The sequence below is a fragment of the Bidens hawaiensis genome, unplaced genomic scaffold (genome assembly GCF_021521415.1).
Source record: "Bidens hawaiensis isolate Kalapana, Puna unplaced genomic scaffold, B.hawaiensis_p1.1 tig00003488_1, whole genome shotgun sequence".
NCBI classification, from domain to species: domain Eukaryota; kingdom Viridiplantae; phylum Streptophyta; class Magnoliopsida; order Asterales; family Asteraceae; genus Bidens; species Bidens hawaiensis.
The window spans coordinates 912953-932591 of record NW_027491195.1 but is presented as its reverse complement, the minus strand read 5'-3'; the positions used below and the strand labels follow the sequence as shown (position 1 = coordinate 932591).

Genomic DNA, 19639 nt, shown 5'->3' with positions numbered 1-19639 from the left:
GAGTTTCCCGACTAAACTAAAGGGAAAATTCTATAGGGTGGCAGTTAGACCTGCAATGCTATATGGAACAGATTGTTGGGCCATCAAGAAGGCACAAGTGCGGAAGATGGAGGTAGCAGAAATGAGAATGCTACGTTGGATGTGTGTGCACACAAGACTAGACCGAATAAGAAACGTTGTGTTTCGCGAGAGATTAGGGGTGGCGAACACAGCAGACAAAATAAGAGAGTGGAGATTGAGATGGTTTGGACATGTAAAGAGAAGACAGACGACGAGTCCTATTAGATCCGTAGAAAACATTACTATAGAGGGGAGGAGGGGTAGAGGACGACCGAAATTGACTTGGGATGAGAGGATTAGGCATGATTTGATAGACCTAAACCTCTCCGAGGACATGGTTGAGGATAGGAATTCGTGGAGAAGTAGAATTAAAGTTAAGGATTTTTAGAGAGAATTGAATACCTTAGGGCTTAGACTTAACTTATTTAGGTCACATACCATAATGGTATTTCCCTTACATATATTATAATTATTATTAGCTTTTTTATAGCTGTTAAACTGTGATCTTATTATTAACATTATTATAATTAGTAGTAGTTTTTATATAACCGTTAAACTTTGATTTCCTTTATTTTGCTTCATACACATGTTCTTAGAGCCGAGGGTCTCTCTGGAAGCCACCTCTTTATTCCTTTGGATAGAGGTACGGTGTGCCTACATCTCATCCTCCCCAGACCCTACTTATAGCTTTGCTGTCGGTGGGATTTTACTGGGCATGATTGATTGATTGATTGGTTTTTGGTTTTACAAAACCAGAAATAAGTTTATTTTGGGTCTGCAAAGAAGGAGTTGACATTTGTTATTATTTCCGGGCTCTTGTTGCAAACAAACTTCCTCAGCGCGTGCTCTGCATACTTTTCACCTTCAGTAAAGTTATCCAGCACACCCGCAGCTCTATTTTCCTTGTTCACTCTATGCATGACAAGCAAAATAAGTCAATCGATCCATACAAATCTAAACACTGATAAATGGCTAACAGATTGTTCATGATTTCAATATCCAACAAGTATACAAACGTGAAAAGTGTAAGCTATTATGCTCATACTATAACATTTGATCCGCATTTCTCTTTTTTAACTTTTATGTTTTGCATAAAAATATATGATAAGTTTATACTATGACATAAAACATATTTCAAAATAGCATCATTAAATAAACGATCTAGACAGAACCCCCAAGGTTGGCCGGAACCTAAAACGTTTTAGCAACACAAGGTTCAACCTGAAATTTAACCAAATTTGTTTAGCCGAATATTTCGTGTTAGGTTTGTGTCGTATCAGAAACTTACAGCCATCACACACATAAAAAAGCTCACAGTTTTTCTCAGGCCCTCGCTTTTTTTGCGTCTTGCACCTATGCGCCTTGAATGCTCTTACCAACTTTAATAATAACTATGCTTATAACTTTAACCTTCTTAGATGAAAGTTTTGAAAGAGAAAACTAGCAAAAACTCTATAATATTTTAATTTTCTCTAGTACAGAACACTATATAGTTAAACTTCTTTCTAAATCTTTATACTAATGAGCAAAATAAAACAAGTAAACAAAGCACACATCATAATATCATGTTAATGATGTAATTTTGCACGAAAGCATTTGTCAATTTTTATTTTTGTTGACTATTTGTCTATCCCCTCCTATTGATCATTAAGGCTGCAAGCATGGCTGTAAAAATCCTGCCTAGCCTCCGATTAATTACTATTTGGTCAAATGCGGTCAAAATTGAAAACTCCATATATAAAAATTTGGAATAATTTTGTATATTTCAAAAACTACTTATAAAGTCCAACCCTATTAATCCCGCTTTATAGCTAGTCTCTACCCCGCCGCCCGACTAGCGCCGGGTGAGTACGAGTTTCTACTATGCTATTAGATGTAATCCATACAAATTCTAACCTAAACTCTAGACACATGGTTCAATCATTAAATCATCTAAAAAAACACAAAAATATATACGAAAGTAGCATTAGTTTCCATCGAAAGCACAACAACAATCCAAATTTGTTCAAAAAGTACCTGACTTCAGGATTGCCGCTGATGTTGCGAACCAATTGCATCCCGCAGATACCAACAGCAACGCCAAGAGCAGCAAACAGAGGGTATACCTGTTAAAAAAAACAACCATAGATCTATTAGATCTGATAATAATAATAATAATAGCATCGATGGATCGATTGATTAGTAGGAACCTCAGGCCTCAACCAACGCTTGAGAGTCGGAGAAGACATTTTGAACAACGCCGGCGGAATGAAAATGAAAATGAAAATGAAAATAAAGGACAAGTAAGTAATACTGTGAGCTTTAAAATAACGCTGCTATCCAGGTCATCCAATGGGCGTGCATCTCGATAACCTACATACATCTCCTTTTATGCAATTTTACCCCCTCACCTTTGTAAAATTAGTAATAATAAACGTCAGTTTTTTTAAATCAGGGCAAACCAAGTTCGTAGAACAATGGATGGTGGTTCATGGGTAAAAGATAAAGGCAAGGCCTTTAAAGTTAAACATTCGAATTTAAAAGGGGAAGATCTTAGTTTAAGTTCCACAGACGATAAGGATTAAAAAAATTTCTCATGCAAAAAAGGACGAAAGAAACAAAAATATTAGTGTTGATCCTGACGATTTGGGTTGGGGCGACGTGGGGCATGGTTAAAGTGCAATGGTCATATGACCGTTTGCTTAGATAAAATAATAAATTTAATTGTATTAATCTATTTAAACCCAAAATCCATCTTCACCATCACACATTTTCTCATCCAAAACACACATTCTATTCTAAAAATTCTCAATATCTCACAAAATGAACACCAATAAAAACCCGAACACAATCCCAAACCCAAACCTGAACCCATGGGATCCCGTTCAAATGTGGTGGAGTAGTTTGCTTGCAAACAACAACGACCCTACTAACCATTTTTTTCCCCAACCAACAAGGTTATCAACCCATAATGCCACCCCCGCAAACGTCACAAATGTTCTTCGATATGTTATTACGACCGGTAATGCCGTATATATCCTCGCAATTACCCGAAACCCAAGTACCCGAACCACAAGTAGCTCCTACCACATAAAAAAACGAAGTCAATAAAAAACCTCAAGGTGAAACAACCAAAGCTAGAGGTGATCGAAGGAAGTGGCAAACGGACGAGAAAGTTGCATTGGCACGTGTGCGGATTGACTCGTCCGAAGACTCGATCAAAGGTGACAGTAAACCTTCCCCTAGTTTTTGGTTGAGTATATGTGGTAAGTTCTATGACACAATGGGTTGAGGCGAATACCTCAACGGCGAAGCGATCTAAAGCAAATGGAACTCAATGGGAACAAAAATAATCAACTTCATCAACTTTTACAACGGATGTGAAACAAGCGGTAGAAAAAGCGGCATGAGCGATGCCAACGTTATGGAGTTTGCCTTATAATAATACCGAGCCGTAAATAATGTCGATTTTAATATGTTGGATGCTTGGAGGATATGCATAAGCTCACTAAAGTGGGCGCCCGGCCCGCTACTTCTTCGCAACTGTCCAAAGGGTCAAAGAAAACGTCTAGTTCAGCCGATCAATCATCGTCTCAAGCCACATCGGATGCTCGTTATCAATTTAACTTAAACAGTCAAGATCCTAATTTTCTTTTTGATGAACCGCTTGGTTACAACGCCCGGTCGGAAGAGATAAAGTCAATGCGGCGGCGATAGGTGGAGGGATTTCATCTAAAACGACAACCTCGGTGAGTTCCGAAGTGAGCTTGCGATTTGACAACTTGGAGCTTAGACTTTTCGAGGTTGTCATGATTAAAGGAGAAACAAAGGAGGAAGATAAAATGATGCACGAAGAGAGAGAAAAAAATGCACACGGGATATAAAATGATACACGATGAGAGAAAAAAATGCAATTAACGAGAAAAAGGATAGCAAGTTCATTGCGAAGGATCTATCTCATCTACAACCGAAAATGCGGGCTTTTTTTAAGAAGAAAAAGGAAATAATCCTAGCCAAATACGCGAACGAGGAAGAGGACGAGAACGAAGAGGAGGACGACGAGTATTAGTTTTATTAGTTAATTAAATAAGTTATTTTATGTTTTTAATTGGGTTGTATGTTTTTATTTTTATTTTAGTTTAAGTATTACGTTCTTTTTAACTTTATTGTGAAAAAGAAAGTTTAAAGCCCATCGGGGCAACAAACCACAAAGGGGCATTATTGGGAGGGGCTTTGTTGCCCCCTCTACAGAACATGGTCTTAGTATGTGGGCTTAAGCTAAACGAGCATAAGTTAAATCCCTATAGAATCGGGGTGGATTGAAGATGTCACATTAAAGCATTTTCAACCTGCTCTCTAAAAATATGTGAGGGAGGTTTGTAAATAATACGGTATGGTTATGAGTGGTTGCGAGTAGAGAAGAGAGGTATTATATGGGAAAGTTAAATTTGGGGTTTCACTGTTCATACTGTATAATTTTTTAATATTTTCTAAAAACGGTGAGTGGGGGAAAGAGAAAAGATAATGATAAAGAAATAAAAAGTATTATTTAATTAACGGCATAAAGAAAAAACATTGATTTTAGTATAAGTATAATTATATGATATATATGAATACATGAAAGGGAATGAGCTGGGAATAATCTTATATCTTGGTCTTTTAGTAGGGAGTAACATGCATGGCACACTGAGTTGGAGGAGTATTATTGTTAAGTTTATATTCAGACTATCTAACTAGAAGGTTAATATGTTGTCTACTAGAAGCAGGTGCACGTTAGTTAAGGTGTTGTATGTTTTTTCTAAAAATGATATGTATAGGCTCTTTTGTTTGCGCCACATATATCATGCGTAGACATTGCCATCTGTAGACTGTTTGTTTTCTCAAAGACGTTTCATTAAAAAATGTCTACACAAACTCTTCTTGATGCAGACTTGGCCCATCCACTTCTAGGATCTTCTAAGGTCTGCAGAGGGTTAAAACATCACGCCCTACTAACACCCACTGTCCACCACCACCAGACCACCATCCACCGCCTACCCACTGTCCACCACCACCGTCCACCCCCACCACCCACTCACTGTCCGCCACCACCATCGTCCACCACCGTCCTCCACCACCACCACCCACCACCCACCACTACCACTATCACCATCCAACACCACCACCACCAGTTTATTTTAGCAAACTATAGACGTTAAAAAACAAACAGTCTTCTTCTTACGGACTGCAGAGGTTTGGTCCACTTCCTATTCTACGGATGTCTGCAGATGTGGTTCGCATACTACAAATATTTTACCTTTAAAAAAACAAGTAGCACCTAAGTCTATTATCTGACTACGGGAATCTATTTATGTCACTTTTTTGTTATGCCAAATTTTGTCGCACAAACACTTGAAACTATTCGCTCTAATTTTTATAGGGGTCTATGGAGAGAAATAGGAAAATTGTGTGGGTTAACTGGGATCCTGTCATGACAGAGGAACAAAAAAGAGGCTGGAAATTGGTAGCTTAAAGCTTCAATTTGGATCTTGTCGGAGGTGATTATTTTTTAATAGACTCAATGATTCATGGGTAACAATTATTTTATTTTATTATTTTTTTTTTCCTTTGAAACCAACCAAACTATTTACAATGAAATGGCAGGTAAGCGGGCAATAAGCTGCGTCGCAACCCTCTTTTTGATAGCAAACTCAATCCTACTAAAAACAAAGTTTTGATTCTTATGAGCCGATAAATTGCTATGCATGACTTTTTGAACTCTGTTTAGAAGATCCACGGCATCTGGAGCTAAGTAACCAAAAGTGTCAAAGGCAAAGGAGATAAACAATTATTAAAATTATTTGCGGAGATTGGGCTAGTGTCTTAGACTACTTTTATTTACAACTCAACCCAACTCAACTTCCTAATAAAAAATTAATTTCTCTCTCTTTCACCTACACAACCTAACCCAACCCAGTTTTTCAATTTTATTCACAACCTAACCCAAATAAATTATTTTAATACATATATCTTATTAGCTTTTAATTTATTCTATAAAATTTAGTAAAATTAATAAAAATATTTATTTTTTAAACAATATTATTTAAGTATAAAAATCAATAAAAAAGATAATATCAAAATTCTATTAAAAAGCCCTTGAATTTTTACAACTATTAAAAAAACAAAATTTTATATATAATAATTTTAAAAAATACATATTTTTAAAAGTGCTCCGTTTCTAATAAAAATGATATCGAAATATTCATAAAAATAAACTAAACAAGACTATGTTTTTAGATTTTTGAAAAAAGTCAAATAATATAAATTATTAAATAAAACTCAAATTATATAAAAAACAAATTGTTGGAAAGAAAAAAACAAAAGAATATTTAATTAAAATATGGGTTGTGACCTAGGTTGGGGTTACAACCCGGGTTGTATTGTGAAGATGATTTAATCTTTTTATTTATTTCTCAAATAGTATTATGACCTCCTAAACGGTCACTAATAAAAGTAGTCTCAGAAGGGTTAGACATTGGGTTGGGTAATGGGGTTTGGCATCGTATTGTCAATGTCATATCAAGTCAATTTCTTCATGATAAAGATATCATTCCTTAGAACAATTTAAAATTTTAAGTGGAGGATGGTGAGGAGTCCAACTTTGGGTGGATACTTGGTTAGCCGATTCTCTATTATGCATCAAGTTTCTTAAATTTTATCAATTGGAGTTTGTTAACAATGGTTCCATTGCTTCCAAACTAGAAGTTGATAGATGGATTTGGTCGTGGAGGCGGCAAATTAAGGGAGGAGTTGAGTATTAGCAATTAGAATCATTAATAGAAAACTTGTTGGAGGTGGTGCTTAATAATAATAGAGATTCGTGGATATGTGATTTTGACAGAGACAATTCTTTTACGGTTAACTCTCTTCGAAAACAAGTAGATTTTATGATTTTACCTAATATAATTGTAAATTCTCTGCTTGTTTTGTAATTATCTCTTGTTTCTTTCCTAGCTTCTTGCTAGTATTTTATTTAATACGGTGATTTAAAAAAAAGTATTCATGCTCAATCCAGTAGACAATAACTTCAATATGAGTACTGAATCACCGATCATAAAACAGTCCGAGATATACATTTATAAGCATTTTATCAAGCTGGTTAAATATGGTTAATTGCGACTAGATATACATTTGAAAAGCAAAAGTAAAGTAACAATGGAGAACTCCATGAAACGTATGATACTATAATTCTCCATTAGTTTTACTGTATAAGCCTGAACTTGGGTCCATTAAAGATAGGTCGTTATGTCGGGCCCGATCACCCTTATAAAACCGAACTTGATCCATTTGGTTAAAAGCCTTTATTTTTCTCCCTATTTTCCAACGCAACTCTCTCATCTCTTTGTTCTCTATTCATCTATTTCTCACAATACAATATGTTTTGTTATGGCAAATTGCTAACATCATTTGAAATACCACATAAAATATAAAAATATGATTAGACATTAAAAGTTGGTGATCAAGATAATTAAGCATGAGAAGAGATAATGATATGGTTTTTAAAGATAGTTATTAGAGTTAAGATAAAGTTTATTTTAATTAGTTTATTTGGTTGCCCAGTTTGAGTCTAGCTACGAGTCTTGGTGAGCAAATAGAGTTTCTGTATAAATAAATGGTTTAGGGTTATTGTTTCTATGTGTAGTTTGCGTTCTTAATTAAATTAAAAAAATCATGATGAGTTACCACAACATGATCGGTGTTGTTCGTATTGCTCAATTTATTCAGGTCCAATAATGTTTGTTTTGTTAAAAAGATAAACCATCTTGACTTTATGGGTGTAAAGGTGCACATTTATTTATGAGAAAAATCCCAAAATAGTCTAGTTTGATCAAACTTTTTCAAAAATAGCCTAAGTTTATAAAAAAAATCCCCAAAATAATCTATTTTTTGCGTCGGATCTGACGAAATTTTAACGCTGCCCGACTAAATTTTGGATCTTTAAAATTGTGCCACGTGTCAACGTATTGATGGATCTTACGGAATTCGTTGAAGAACCGTCAGATCTGACGGAATTTTTAATGGATCCAACGGGTTTCATCATCTTTTACCCTCTCAACCCTAAACCTCCATAACCAACCTCCATCTTCATCTTTCTTATTTCTCTACAAAATCAATCAAATCAATATGCAAATCGCTTAGTTTTTCGAGGAGAACACAACCATAATGTTCAATTTCACTCTAGAACTCAAAATCAAAAACTCCCTAATTGAAAACTCTAGGGTTCGCCATACAAATTAAACAGTCGGATCCGACGGAAGCATGAATTGAACCATCCGATTCGATTGTTTATTATTACGTCGACTTGTTTCATTAGATCGTCGGATAAAACAGTAAACCGTCAGATCCGACGGAATAGTATACTTCGTGGCGCGCCCTGATATTGTCATTAATTCGTCGGATCAGGGATGGTTTCCATTGGACCTGACGAGATTTTTAGGCTTGTTTGTGGATTTGGGTTGGTCTTTTGCTATTCTGGAAATTCTTGATCAAAATAGGCTAGTTTGGGGATTTTCCCATTATTTATTTGGATGTTAGTTTTCAAAAGTGAAATTATTATTTTTTTTCTTCAAACTTTTATCATATCTTGTTTTTATTTTTTTCTCTCTCATTTTTATAAGTAACAAACTTTATTTTGTATATTTAGCAGAAAATAGAGGAAGTGAGTGAAAGGAACACAAGGAAAAGAGTTCAAACTAATGAAAAAAGTTGTTTGAGATTATATTTAAAGTATAACAATTTCAAAAAAAGAACAGAGTAATTTACCAAGTCACTAGGTATAACTTATAGTCTTATATTTGTAAATGAACATTAAACATATTACACGGACATGACACGATTTTAAATGTGTTTGCCACTACACAGATAAATATTGAAGAAACACTAACCGGACCCCGGGCAGATTACTGGTAACCTGGGGGTTAGATAGATGTTTCCCACGAGGGGTTAGACCCTTGGAAGACGGTTCTTCTGATAACCTGCAAAACAGACACCGTGAGCTCGTCACTGAGAAGGGGGGGGGGTTCCTCCTTGTGACCACCCTCCGGCGTGAGAATCAGACTAGATTGCTCTTTAAATATAAAAGTATATTAAGAGATTGCTAGAGCAGATATCAGGTATATTATGATGATAATGTGATGATATGATGAGATGAGATGGTCATACCATTTGTGGTATTTATAGCCGAAGGTAGGTTTCCAAGGAGGTATGGCCGGCTGCAACAGTGTTCCTGTTTACCAACAGTAGCCTACGCACGTGCCCTGCTGGTAGTTGGTGGGTAGGTAGCGGCTGATAGCGACCAGGCCTGCTGTATACTATTCCTTTTCCACCAACTGCCGGCTACGCACGTGGTATGACAGGAGTTGGTGAGTAGGCAGCGGCTAATAGTGACATACAGTGTAGGAACATGCTGCTCGCCATACTGTTGTCCATAAGCTGTCGTATCTTTAGTCAGATCTTTTTCCCATACCTCGTCAGGTACAGTACAGAAGATCTTCCCGTATCGTACGGACTGGCTTATTTGGGCGGGAGTATTCCCCCTCCCACCCTTGTGCGGGATTGTTCCCGGCTTCGCTCATTCCTTCAGGTGACACTGAATGATTGAGAGCTAAGTGCCTTGTGCGTGTAGCCTTGCTGCGCGGGTGGCCTTCCCTAATGGCTTGTATCCGAGGCTGCGGGGACAGGCAGAGTCCTTTACCATTGGGAGGCATTTCCTGCGGGACCAGCTTGCATACTGCGCGTAAGGACATCACGTCTCTGAGCATGGTTGGTCCTGCGGATCCAGTTGTTTTCTGCGCAGACGTCCCTGTTTAAGGTGAGTCTTGCGGGTCCAACTGGGCTCTGCTGGGACCTACCTCTTCAAGTCCCCCCAGTCCAATGTTCTTCTCATGCATGTTTAATAAAGTGAGGTGAACTTTTGGACTTAAGCAAAGGGTTTTGAAAAGGGTTTTTTAAGGTTTTCCATGGGGATTCTTCCCGCGGAAGTCCTTGTCACTTGCAGAAATGCCCGAGTTTCCTGCTTGGTCTTTGGGTATGATGCGGGTAGGTCTGTAACCTCCTCGCAAGTCAGGAGCATTGAGTCCCAGTTGTATGGATTTTCCATGAGGTTTTGGTAGTTTTGAACATAGTGATCAATTATGTTAAGACCACCAATTCCATCTTGGAGCTTCAAACAACGTAGTTCTCGACCTTCCCGCTATGCGGGGATGTTATTTCCGTTTCCGCAAGCATTGCCCAGAAGATCCTTCTTGGTTTCAATTCCCAGCGGAGCGTTAGGTATGTGAAGGGTTTTGCCTTAACACTGTACCTGCGCTCGTCTTACGATTACTTTACTTCCAAGGTATTCCTGGCGTCAATTCCCTGCGGGTGCTAGGTATGTGAAGGGTTTTGCCTGAACACTGTACCCGCAGCCGTCTTATAGTTACTTGGTTGCCGAGGTACTTGGCTTCAATTCCCTGCGGGTGCTAGGTATGTGAAGGGTTTTGCCTGAACACTGTACCCGCAGCCGTCTTATAGTTACTTGGTTGCCGAGGTACTTGGCTTCAATTCCCTGCGGGTGCTAGGTATGTGAAGGGTTTTGCCTTTACACTGTACCCGCATCCGTCTTACGGTTACTTGTTTGCCAAGGTTTATTTGGCTTCAATTCCCTGCGGGTGCTAGGTATGTGAAGGGTTTTGCCTTTACACTGTACCCGCATCCGTCTTACGGTTACTTGTTTGCCAAGGTTTATTTGGCTTCAATTCCCTGCGGGTGCTAGGTATGTGAAGGGTTTTGCCTTTACAATGTACCCGCATCCGTCTTACGGTTACTTGTTTGCCAAGGGGTAAGGGGTATTTTCCCGCTTTTTAATATTTTCAAATTTTTGAATTTTGAAATTCGAAGAGTTGGTGAAAAGATAAGAACAGTCCAAATCTCTGAAACGTCGTGCGACGGTTTCTTCTGACTGTGTCAGGACGTGCAGGAAGTTATGGTGACGTGACAGAACATGGTCATTCCAGTCGCTTTTTCAGGCGCGTGGGCGCGATTTTTCGGGCGCGTGGCCGCGAAATTACCGGCATACGTCTTTTCAACAGCTGTTGCCAGCTTGGTTTTTGCCACGTGTCATAGTTTCATTGCACATTCGATTTCTCTCTCCTCCGCATTAATTTCACCGCATTAATTGCGATTACTATATAAAGGGGGAGAGGGTTACTTTGCAATTCACACTTTTCACTCTTCTCTTCATCTTTAAGGCGATTTCCGGCGAATACTCCTTTATTCAATCGAGCATTCTCTCGAAATCGTTCTCTTCTTTCTCTGCAAGATGTCTTCTCGTGATGCTGAAGCTATAGCTGACGACAGGGGTACTGCTGGCGAGTGCCAGTGTGCTCTGCCCGGCGATCAGTACCGGTATGTTGTCAGGAAGTTCATGCTCGATCATCTCGAGCCTGAGTTTCCTGAATCCCACCAGACCGTGTATGATGCCCCCAGAGGCAAGATCGGGGTTTATGCTGCATTTTTTGTCTATGGGAATCTTAGATTCCCGTTGACAAAATTTGTTTACCGTGTCCTTGAGAGGCACGGTGTTCATTTGACCGAGCTGCACCCCATGGCGATCGCCAAGATTCGCCATTTTGAGTGGGTGTGCCGGATTTTGGGCATCGAGCCCCATGTGGACCGCCTGATGACCTTCTATACCTGGAGGTGCATCCAGGGGTGGTACACCTTGACGACCCGTATTAAGGGTCTGAAGATTTGCGACACCGAGCGCAGTCTTCGCGCGTGGAAGCAGGAATTCTTCTACATTTCTGCCCGCGCCATCCCCCTTGCCATGAAGTTTAAAAATGGCCAAGCGATACCGAGCCTTCACGCCCCCAACTACCAGGAGGCGGAATGGTTTTCGAAGATATCCCGGATCCAATCTCCGGTTTACCGGTTTGCGGAGTCCGGGATGGTCATGTTAGGGATGAGCCGGGTGTGGAAGGATGCGTCTCAGGTTCCCATCCTTCTCGAATACGGTTTGAACTCTATTCCCTATGGTATGTCTTGTCTTTCTTTTTGATACAAGTTTGTCTTCTAACTGTTTCTTTTCTTTCAGAGGGAAATAATTTGGAGTCGCTTCTGTTCCCGCGGGAAACCGACGGTCCCGCGCGGATGGGTATTCGTGCTCTGGACGAGGGCGAGTTGCCCATCCTGGAGCAAACGGCGGATCGTTTTGTGGAGGTCTATCCGCTAGGCCACGAGATCCTGAGCCACCGGCGGCCAGGTAAGGCGATATTCTTTCCTCAATCTCTCAATGCTGTACCCGCTGTTGGAATTCTTGACCTGTCTTCTTCTGAGGAATCCTCAGATGCTCCTCCATTGGTGCGGAAGAAGAAAGCTGCTGCCGGCGGGAAAGGGAAGGAGAAGGCCTCCACGGCTGGTCCGGTGGTTCTATCTGACTCGGAGTCAGATAGTGAAGAGGTGGCGGGGAAGCCCGGTGGTGAGAAGACCACTGTTCCGGAGGCTACGACCGTTACCTCCGGAGAACCAACGAAGACGACGGTGACCGGTACCAAGAGGCCGGCTCCATCGGGTTCCTCCCCGCCCGTCCGTACGTTCAGGGTCAAGAAAACCCGTAAGTACAATCATAATGTCTTTGCAGATTTATTACTTCTTAAATTTATCTAACACTTTCTTCTTTGTGCAGGCGTGGATGTTGACGCATTCCGGGGTGAAGCGCAGGGGAGTACCTCCCCGCCAATGACGGTAGGCTCGGTCAGCCTTCCTGAGGCGTCGACCCAGGCGCCTGCGCCTGCATCCGCTGGTCCAGTTGCTCGTTCCTTTGAGCCAACTGTTCCGGCCGAGATGACGTCACCGCCGGCCGTGAGTGCGATTTTTACAGCATCCTTCACGGAGCCGGCGGTTACTGCTGCCGCTGAGGAGGCGGCGACCGCGGCGGCGACCACAACGGCGACCACGGCGGCTGCCACCATGCCCGCGCCACCGGCACCTACGGCCGGACCATCAGGTACGCGCAGGGCTTCCCGCCGATCTTTGCCCCCTTCCCGTCTGCCTGACCTGTTGGATGGATTTCCTTTAGGTTCAGGTGATGGGTTTGGCGGCTATCGGCCTGTCATTGACCCTACAGGTGCGTAGGGTTCCTTTCTTTTTCCCTTATGTTTTTTATCATCTTTTCCTTACTGCCTTTGTTTCTTTTGCAGTGTCGGATTCCAATGAAGTGTATGTTCCGCGATGGAACATACGCCGAGGAACAACCCTTCGTACCCCTGTGGAGTGCGTGGACTGGGCTCGCCACGCTGCTCCTCATGGTGCGTTGGGGGAAGCCATGGCTAGCTACCAGGAGGGTAGGCTAACCAATGAGCTTCGGGTTCTCCAAGCCCGGATGCAGCCGCGCGTCGAGCTGCTTTGTCGTGAAAACGACAAGTTGAAAGCAGCTCGCGCCAAGGACGTATCTGAGGCGCGTGCTCTCCGGGAGGAGAACCAACAGCTGGCGGCAGCTGCCGCCGACAAGGAGAAGGCCTTCAGGGCCCTCGAGGTTGAAGTTCAGGCGTGACTCGAGGCCCGCTCCAAGGCTGCCCAAGCTGTGAATGAACAGCTTCGGCTGGCCAGGGAGACTGCGCGAAACGCAACCGAGAGGGCTGCCAAGGCTGAAGCCGTTGCTGAGCCTTTGCGTGTGGAGAATGAGGAGCTCAAGGCCAAATTAGAGGCTCTCCAACGCGCTCATGATGCCTTGGCAATGGAAGATGCCAAGAAACTCCAGGAAATCTTGGACCAAAGAGGGGTGCTTGACCACACCGAGCGGAAGCTTAAGGGCGTCGAAGAGGCTGCCGCAAAGGAAGTTTTACTTGCCAACCTTAACAAGGGCGAAGCCGAACGCGCCCATAACGAAGCTCAAGCTGCCCTCCAATGGCTTCTTCGAGAAGCGTTGCCTCAGGTATGTTTAGCTTTATCTTCTCGCTTTTCTTTTGTAAGAAAAGGTTCTAATACTTGTATTTTTTCTTTGTAGGTTGTGCGTCGGGTCTTTTCAGAGACCTCTTACGATGATGCTATGACCGCAGCCCTCAACGCTTCTCATGAGGATGGGGAAAAGGCCGGCTTCCTGCTTGGTCTAGGGTTTGTTGAGAAAGGCGTCCCGCCTTCCAACTTCCCTTTGTTCGATGTGGATACCGAAGCCATTTATGACCAAGCATTGAACCAATACGCCGCCTTCCCGCATCCAGTGGTGGAAAAGGTGGACGAAGTAGCTGCTGCTGATGATGGGTTAGCTGTCCTCAAAGCGTTCCTCGAACCACCCCGTTCTTCTGACGGAGCGGGTCCAAGTGGAAGCGGCCCTGAAGCTTGATCCTGAAGATCCCTTCCCATTGCTAAGACTTGTATAGTTTTATTCTTTTAGGCGGGTAGTTACCCGGCCATTCTTGTAATATATTCTTGAAATATTAATCTTTTTGCGTATAAGATTGTTATTTCCTTCTTTGGGTTCCTTGCTTTATAAACTTATGACTTGCATACTTAGTTTAAATTAGCAATTTTCCAAGTGTTTAGAATAAGAACCTTTGAACGTGGTTGATAATGGGTTAAAGTTTCGCTTCCTCCTTCGTGATTGTGCGGGTAGAACCGTCACTTGCACTTGGTAGGATGGCTAAAATTTAACCTTCATCTGACCTGCGTGTAGGTTTTCCTTTTCGAAATTTCTAAGGCATTAAGATAAGTTAACCTTTGAACGTGGTTGATAATGGGTTAAAGTTTCGCTTCCTCCGCGGGTAGAACCGTCACTTGCACTTGGTAGGATGGCTAAACTTTAACCTTATCTGACCTGCGTGTAGGTTTTTCTCACCTTTTGAGGATAAGTTAACCTTTGGACGTGGTTGATAACAGGAAGTCTTGCTTCCTCTTTCGTGATTGTGCGGGTAGAACCGTCACTTGCACTTAGTAGGATGGCAAAACTTTACCCTTATCTGACCTGCGTGTAGGTTTTCCTTTTCGAAATTTCTAAGGCATTAAGATAAGTTAACCTTTGAACGTGGTTGATAATGGGTTAAAGTTTCGCTTCCTCCTTCGTGATTGTGCGGGTAGAACCGTCACTTGCACTTGGTAGGATGGCTAAACTTTAACCTTATCTGACCTGCGTGTAGGTTTTTCTCACCTTTTGAGGATAAGTTAACCTTTGGACGTGGTTGATAACAGGAAGTCTTGCTTCCTCTTTCGTGATTGTGCGGGTAGAACCGTCACTTGCACTTAGTAGGATGGCAAAACTTTACCCTTATCTGACCTGCGTGTAGGTTTTCCTTATCCTTTTTAAGAATTTTGTTTTGAACCGTTCGACGCGCGGTTGTCGATAGGTTAGTGATCGGTTTCCTTTCATGATTCATGCGGATAGACTGGCACTTTCATTTAATAGGATAATTGAACTCTTCCCCTTCAACTGACCTGCGTGAAGGTTTGTCACGTTATTGGGTTCGTGCGGGTAGGACCGCCTTCCCATGCAATGACTTCACGTAATTATGCGGTGAAAACCGGCATATTAGTGTTCAGAAAAGTATGAATGTAAAATCATCAGCTTCGATGTTCTTAAAGAGAATCATTTCCATTAGAAGTGGCTCTTGGCCTTTTCTTTACAAATTGGAATTGATTTACATGCAGACTGTGTAAATGAGCTCCCTTCCATGTTGGGATGGGAGTGCCATCGAGCCGATACGCACCTGGTTCGGGATCTCGTTCTTTACGCAGCATGTAGTCTCGATTTTGAAGCTGGAATTGATTCGTGTCTTCCCCAGCTGAGGTTCTATACGCACCCGCCTGCTCAGCCTTTATTGTGCCACGAGGTGCGCGAGCGTCCCATCTCTGACAAATGCTTCGACCATGTCCTTTACGTCTATGCATTCTTCAGTGTTATGGCCTTTTGTCTTGTGGAAGTCACAGTATTTGCTCCGATCAGCATCGTGACGATGTCGGATTATTGGAGGCTTTGGCCATGGGAGCTCTTCAGTGGCGAATATCTCAGTGACGCTTTTGGTGAGTGGCGTCCATCTGGAGTTCCGGTGCGACTGTACATTATCCCTTCCGCCCACTCGATGTTGCAAGCCGGATGAGGTGTCAAAGTTTACCCTTGACTGCCAAATGCCTAGCTTTCGCTTTTTATTTAGTCTGGCGGTGAGGACGTTGTCTTCTCTCGTCTTCTGAGTGTAGAGGTTTGTGCTCTGTGGGAGATCTCTACCCAGTTGCTTCTCTGTTTCCGCATAGCGTTTTGCTGCTGTCATGATGCCATCCCATGTGGATGGCATGCCATCTTTACCCGTTAGGGTGCGGATGAGCTCTGGGTCATGTGCGCCCTGGATGAAGGCAGCGCGAACAAGATCTTCGCTGATATTGCCCAAACTTAGCTTCTTTGAGTTGAAGCGAGTGATGAAGTTTGGCAGAGATTCATCTTCCTCTCGTAAGCATTTGAGGATTGTCCATTGCTCCTCGGTATACTTCCGTTGCTGGCTGAAGTGTTGGCTAAACTTCTGTTGGAAGTCTGCCCAGTCGTAGATGTGGTTGACCGGTAGACGATCAAACCAAGCTCTAGCAGCCCCAACAAGCGTCATTTGGAACATGTAGCACCACGTGGGTTCCGTCCAATTGCTGACGGTTGCCCCCGCTATGAACCTGTTCAAATGATCGTCTGGATCAGATAAACCGTCATATGTGCCTATGTTAGGCATTTGTTTGGCACTCTTTGGGGCGATTGCTTCCGCAATGTCCCTTGCAAACTTGGACGTTCCTGCATTCGCAACGTTTGGTCTGAACGTTTTGGAGAAGTCTCGTGGACTTCCACCTGTGCTTTTTGGTTTGAAGGCTTGTCCAAAATGCCTTTTCGGTTGGGATTCCGTTTCCTTACGCTTCCCTTTTGCCCTATGGCGAGGGTTCGCGTCGGAGTCGGATTCCTCCGAGTCATCCTCCCAGTATTCGAATTCGTCGGCCTGTTGCACGGAACGCAAGCGTTCGTCCAACTCAGCCTGGAATTCCTTTTGTCGTGCCTCCGCCCATGCCTTAACTTCATCGAGAGTCTGGCGGGGGAGTCTTCGTTTCTCAAACTGGGTATCGGTGGATCCCAGTAGGCGATCATTTACTGCACTTGCCCCAGCTTTGGTAAGTGGGGTAGTGTTCGTAAGATTTACTTCACTTGCCCCGGCTTCGGTAGCCGGGGTAGTGTTCGTAAAAACTGTATTGCCGGTATTCCCCCCAGTAGCTGGGGTTGTGGTTACCGGAATTTCTCTAACCATCTTTGTAAAAGTTTGAAAAAACTGGAGAAAATTGTAGTTCTAGCTTTATGCACGGATGGCGCCAATGAAGAAACACTAACCGGACCCCGGGCAGATTACTGGTAACCTGGGGGTTAGATAGATGTTTCCCACGAGGGGTTAGACCCTTGGAAGACGGTTCTTCTGATAACCTGCAAAACAGACACCGTGAGCTCGTCACTGAGAAGGGGGGGGTTCCTCCTTGTGACCACCCTCCGGCGTGAGAATCAGACTAGATTGCTCTTTAAATATAAAAGTATATTAAGAGATTGCTAGAGCAGATATCAGGTATATTATGATGATAATGTGATGATATGATGAGATGAGATGGTCATACCATTTGTGGTATTTATAGCCGAAGGTAGGTTTCCAAGGAGGTATGGCCGGCTGCAACAGTGTTCCTGTTTACCAACAGTAGCCTACGCACGTGCCCTGCTGGTAGTTGGTGGGTAGGTAGCGGCTGATAGCGACCAGGCCTGCTGTATACTATTCCTTTTCCACCAACTGCCGGCTACGCACGTGGTATGACAGGAGTTGGTGAGTAGGCAGCGGCTAATAGTGACATACAGTGTAGGAACATGCTGCTCGCCATACTGTTGTCCATAAGCTGTCGTATCTTTAGTCAGATCTTTTTCCCATACCTCGTCAGGTACAGTACAGAAGATCTTCCCGTATCGTACGGACTGGCTTATTTGGGCGGGAGTATTCCCCCTCCCACCCTTGTGCGGGATTGTTCCCGGCTTCGCTCATTCCTTCAGGTGACACTGAATGATTGAGAGCTAAGTGCCTTGTGCGTGTAGCCTTGCTGCGCGGGTGGCCTTCCCTAATGGCTTGTATCCGAGGCTGCGGGGACAGGCGGAGTCCTTTACCATTGGGAGGCATTTCCTGCGGGACCAGCTTGCATACTGCGCGTAAGGACGTCACGTCTCTGAGCATGGTTGGTCCTGCGGATCCAGTTGTTTTCTGCGCAGACGTCCCTGTTTAAGGTAAGTCTTGCGGGTCCAACTGGGCTCTGCTGGGACCTACCTCTTCAAATATATAGGTCTTGTTCGGGTCAAAGAATTAAACCTGACACAATTAACACCTCTAGTTACACTTACATATGTTTGGATCTATAAAAATAATTTTACTTTTGATTGTTCAACCAAACGGTTCATTTGAAGGTCGAGGTTGGGTTTAGGATGACGAAAAACAGCTCCACAGTCCACTTGATCATTTAAGATCCACTTTACGTCATTCTTTAGAGGTTCGAAATATGTGACGGATCTAAAAGAAAAATCTAGGGTATTATAAAAAAGTTGAACCAAGGGGTATCCTAATATTTGCTAAACATAATAAATTTTCACCGCGCAACTATTTTTTCAAGCATAACTTCCGTTCCACGCCAACATCATATTCCAATCACCGTGTAATTATTTCTTCAATTAGACATAATTCATTTGATTCCGTTACACGCCAACATCATATTCCAATTAAGATTGATGATGACAGATATTAAATTCATACACATGGTCATGCCAAAAGACAAAAGTTAAGATGCACATCTGTTAGTAACTATGCCAACTAATATTATACGCCTCTTGGGATTAAAACACTTGCTCCAACCCGATTGCATTAAGAAGTATCAAAACAATTCATATAAGATGATGACCGATGCAAAATCTAACTCATATGTTTCATATATACACGTATCACCATCGTACGTAAGCATACTCGGTGTTGTCATAGATAAAGATAAAACATATCAGGCATGCAACATTTGTCATGTAGTTAACAATGCACTACAGGTGTATATGCTTTGAGCTCATCAGGTCAATGGGTTTGGACCACACATGCTGGCTTCTTGTGATCATCCAAACACAACATAAATGCATACCATATGTTCTTCTCTTACAACTTTCCACTTAATATTGACAACACAAAATAGCAAATTCCAACGTTGAGGTACCATTCATGTCGCCATGGTCTGTATTTACCATTCATGTCGGCTTGGCCTATAAGTTCGTTGGTTTTACAGCCCAAACTGAACATGGATGTACCTCCATGTTTGTAGGTTTTACAGCCCAAGCAGAACATGAATGTACCTCCACTCGAACTACGTTCTTAAGGTACCATTCATGTTTGGCTTGGTTGTATGTTTGTAGGTTACACATGTAAGTCCGAGAGGCGAACATGAATGTACCTCCACCGGAACCACATTCTTAATTTAACATAAAATCGTGTTTATACTCGTATTCATGTATCGATTACAAAACGAATCGCTATATGCAACAAAATTTCAATACAAAATATACAAAAAGATA

The 19639-nt window shown here is 42.4% G+C and overlaps 1 protein-coding gene across 1 annotated transcript; it reads right to left on the bottom strand.

The window, feature by feature from the left end:
* Positions 1-798: 798 nt before the first annotated feature.
* Positions 799-2325, bottom strand: LOC143623490 (uncharacterized). The gene is made up of 3 exons (XM_077094387.1): positions 2250-2325; positions 2077-2165; positions 799-972 (listed from the first exon to the last, which is right to left on the bottom strand). The coding sequence occupies exons 1-3, from the start codon at positions 2286-2288 to the stop codon at positions 825-827; spliced, it is 276 nt and encodes a 91-aa protein (XP_076950502.1). The 5' UTR covers positions 2289-2325; the 3' UTR covers positions 799-824.
* Between the last annotated feature and the right edge of the window lie 17314 nt (positions 2326-19639).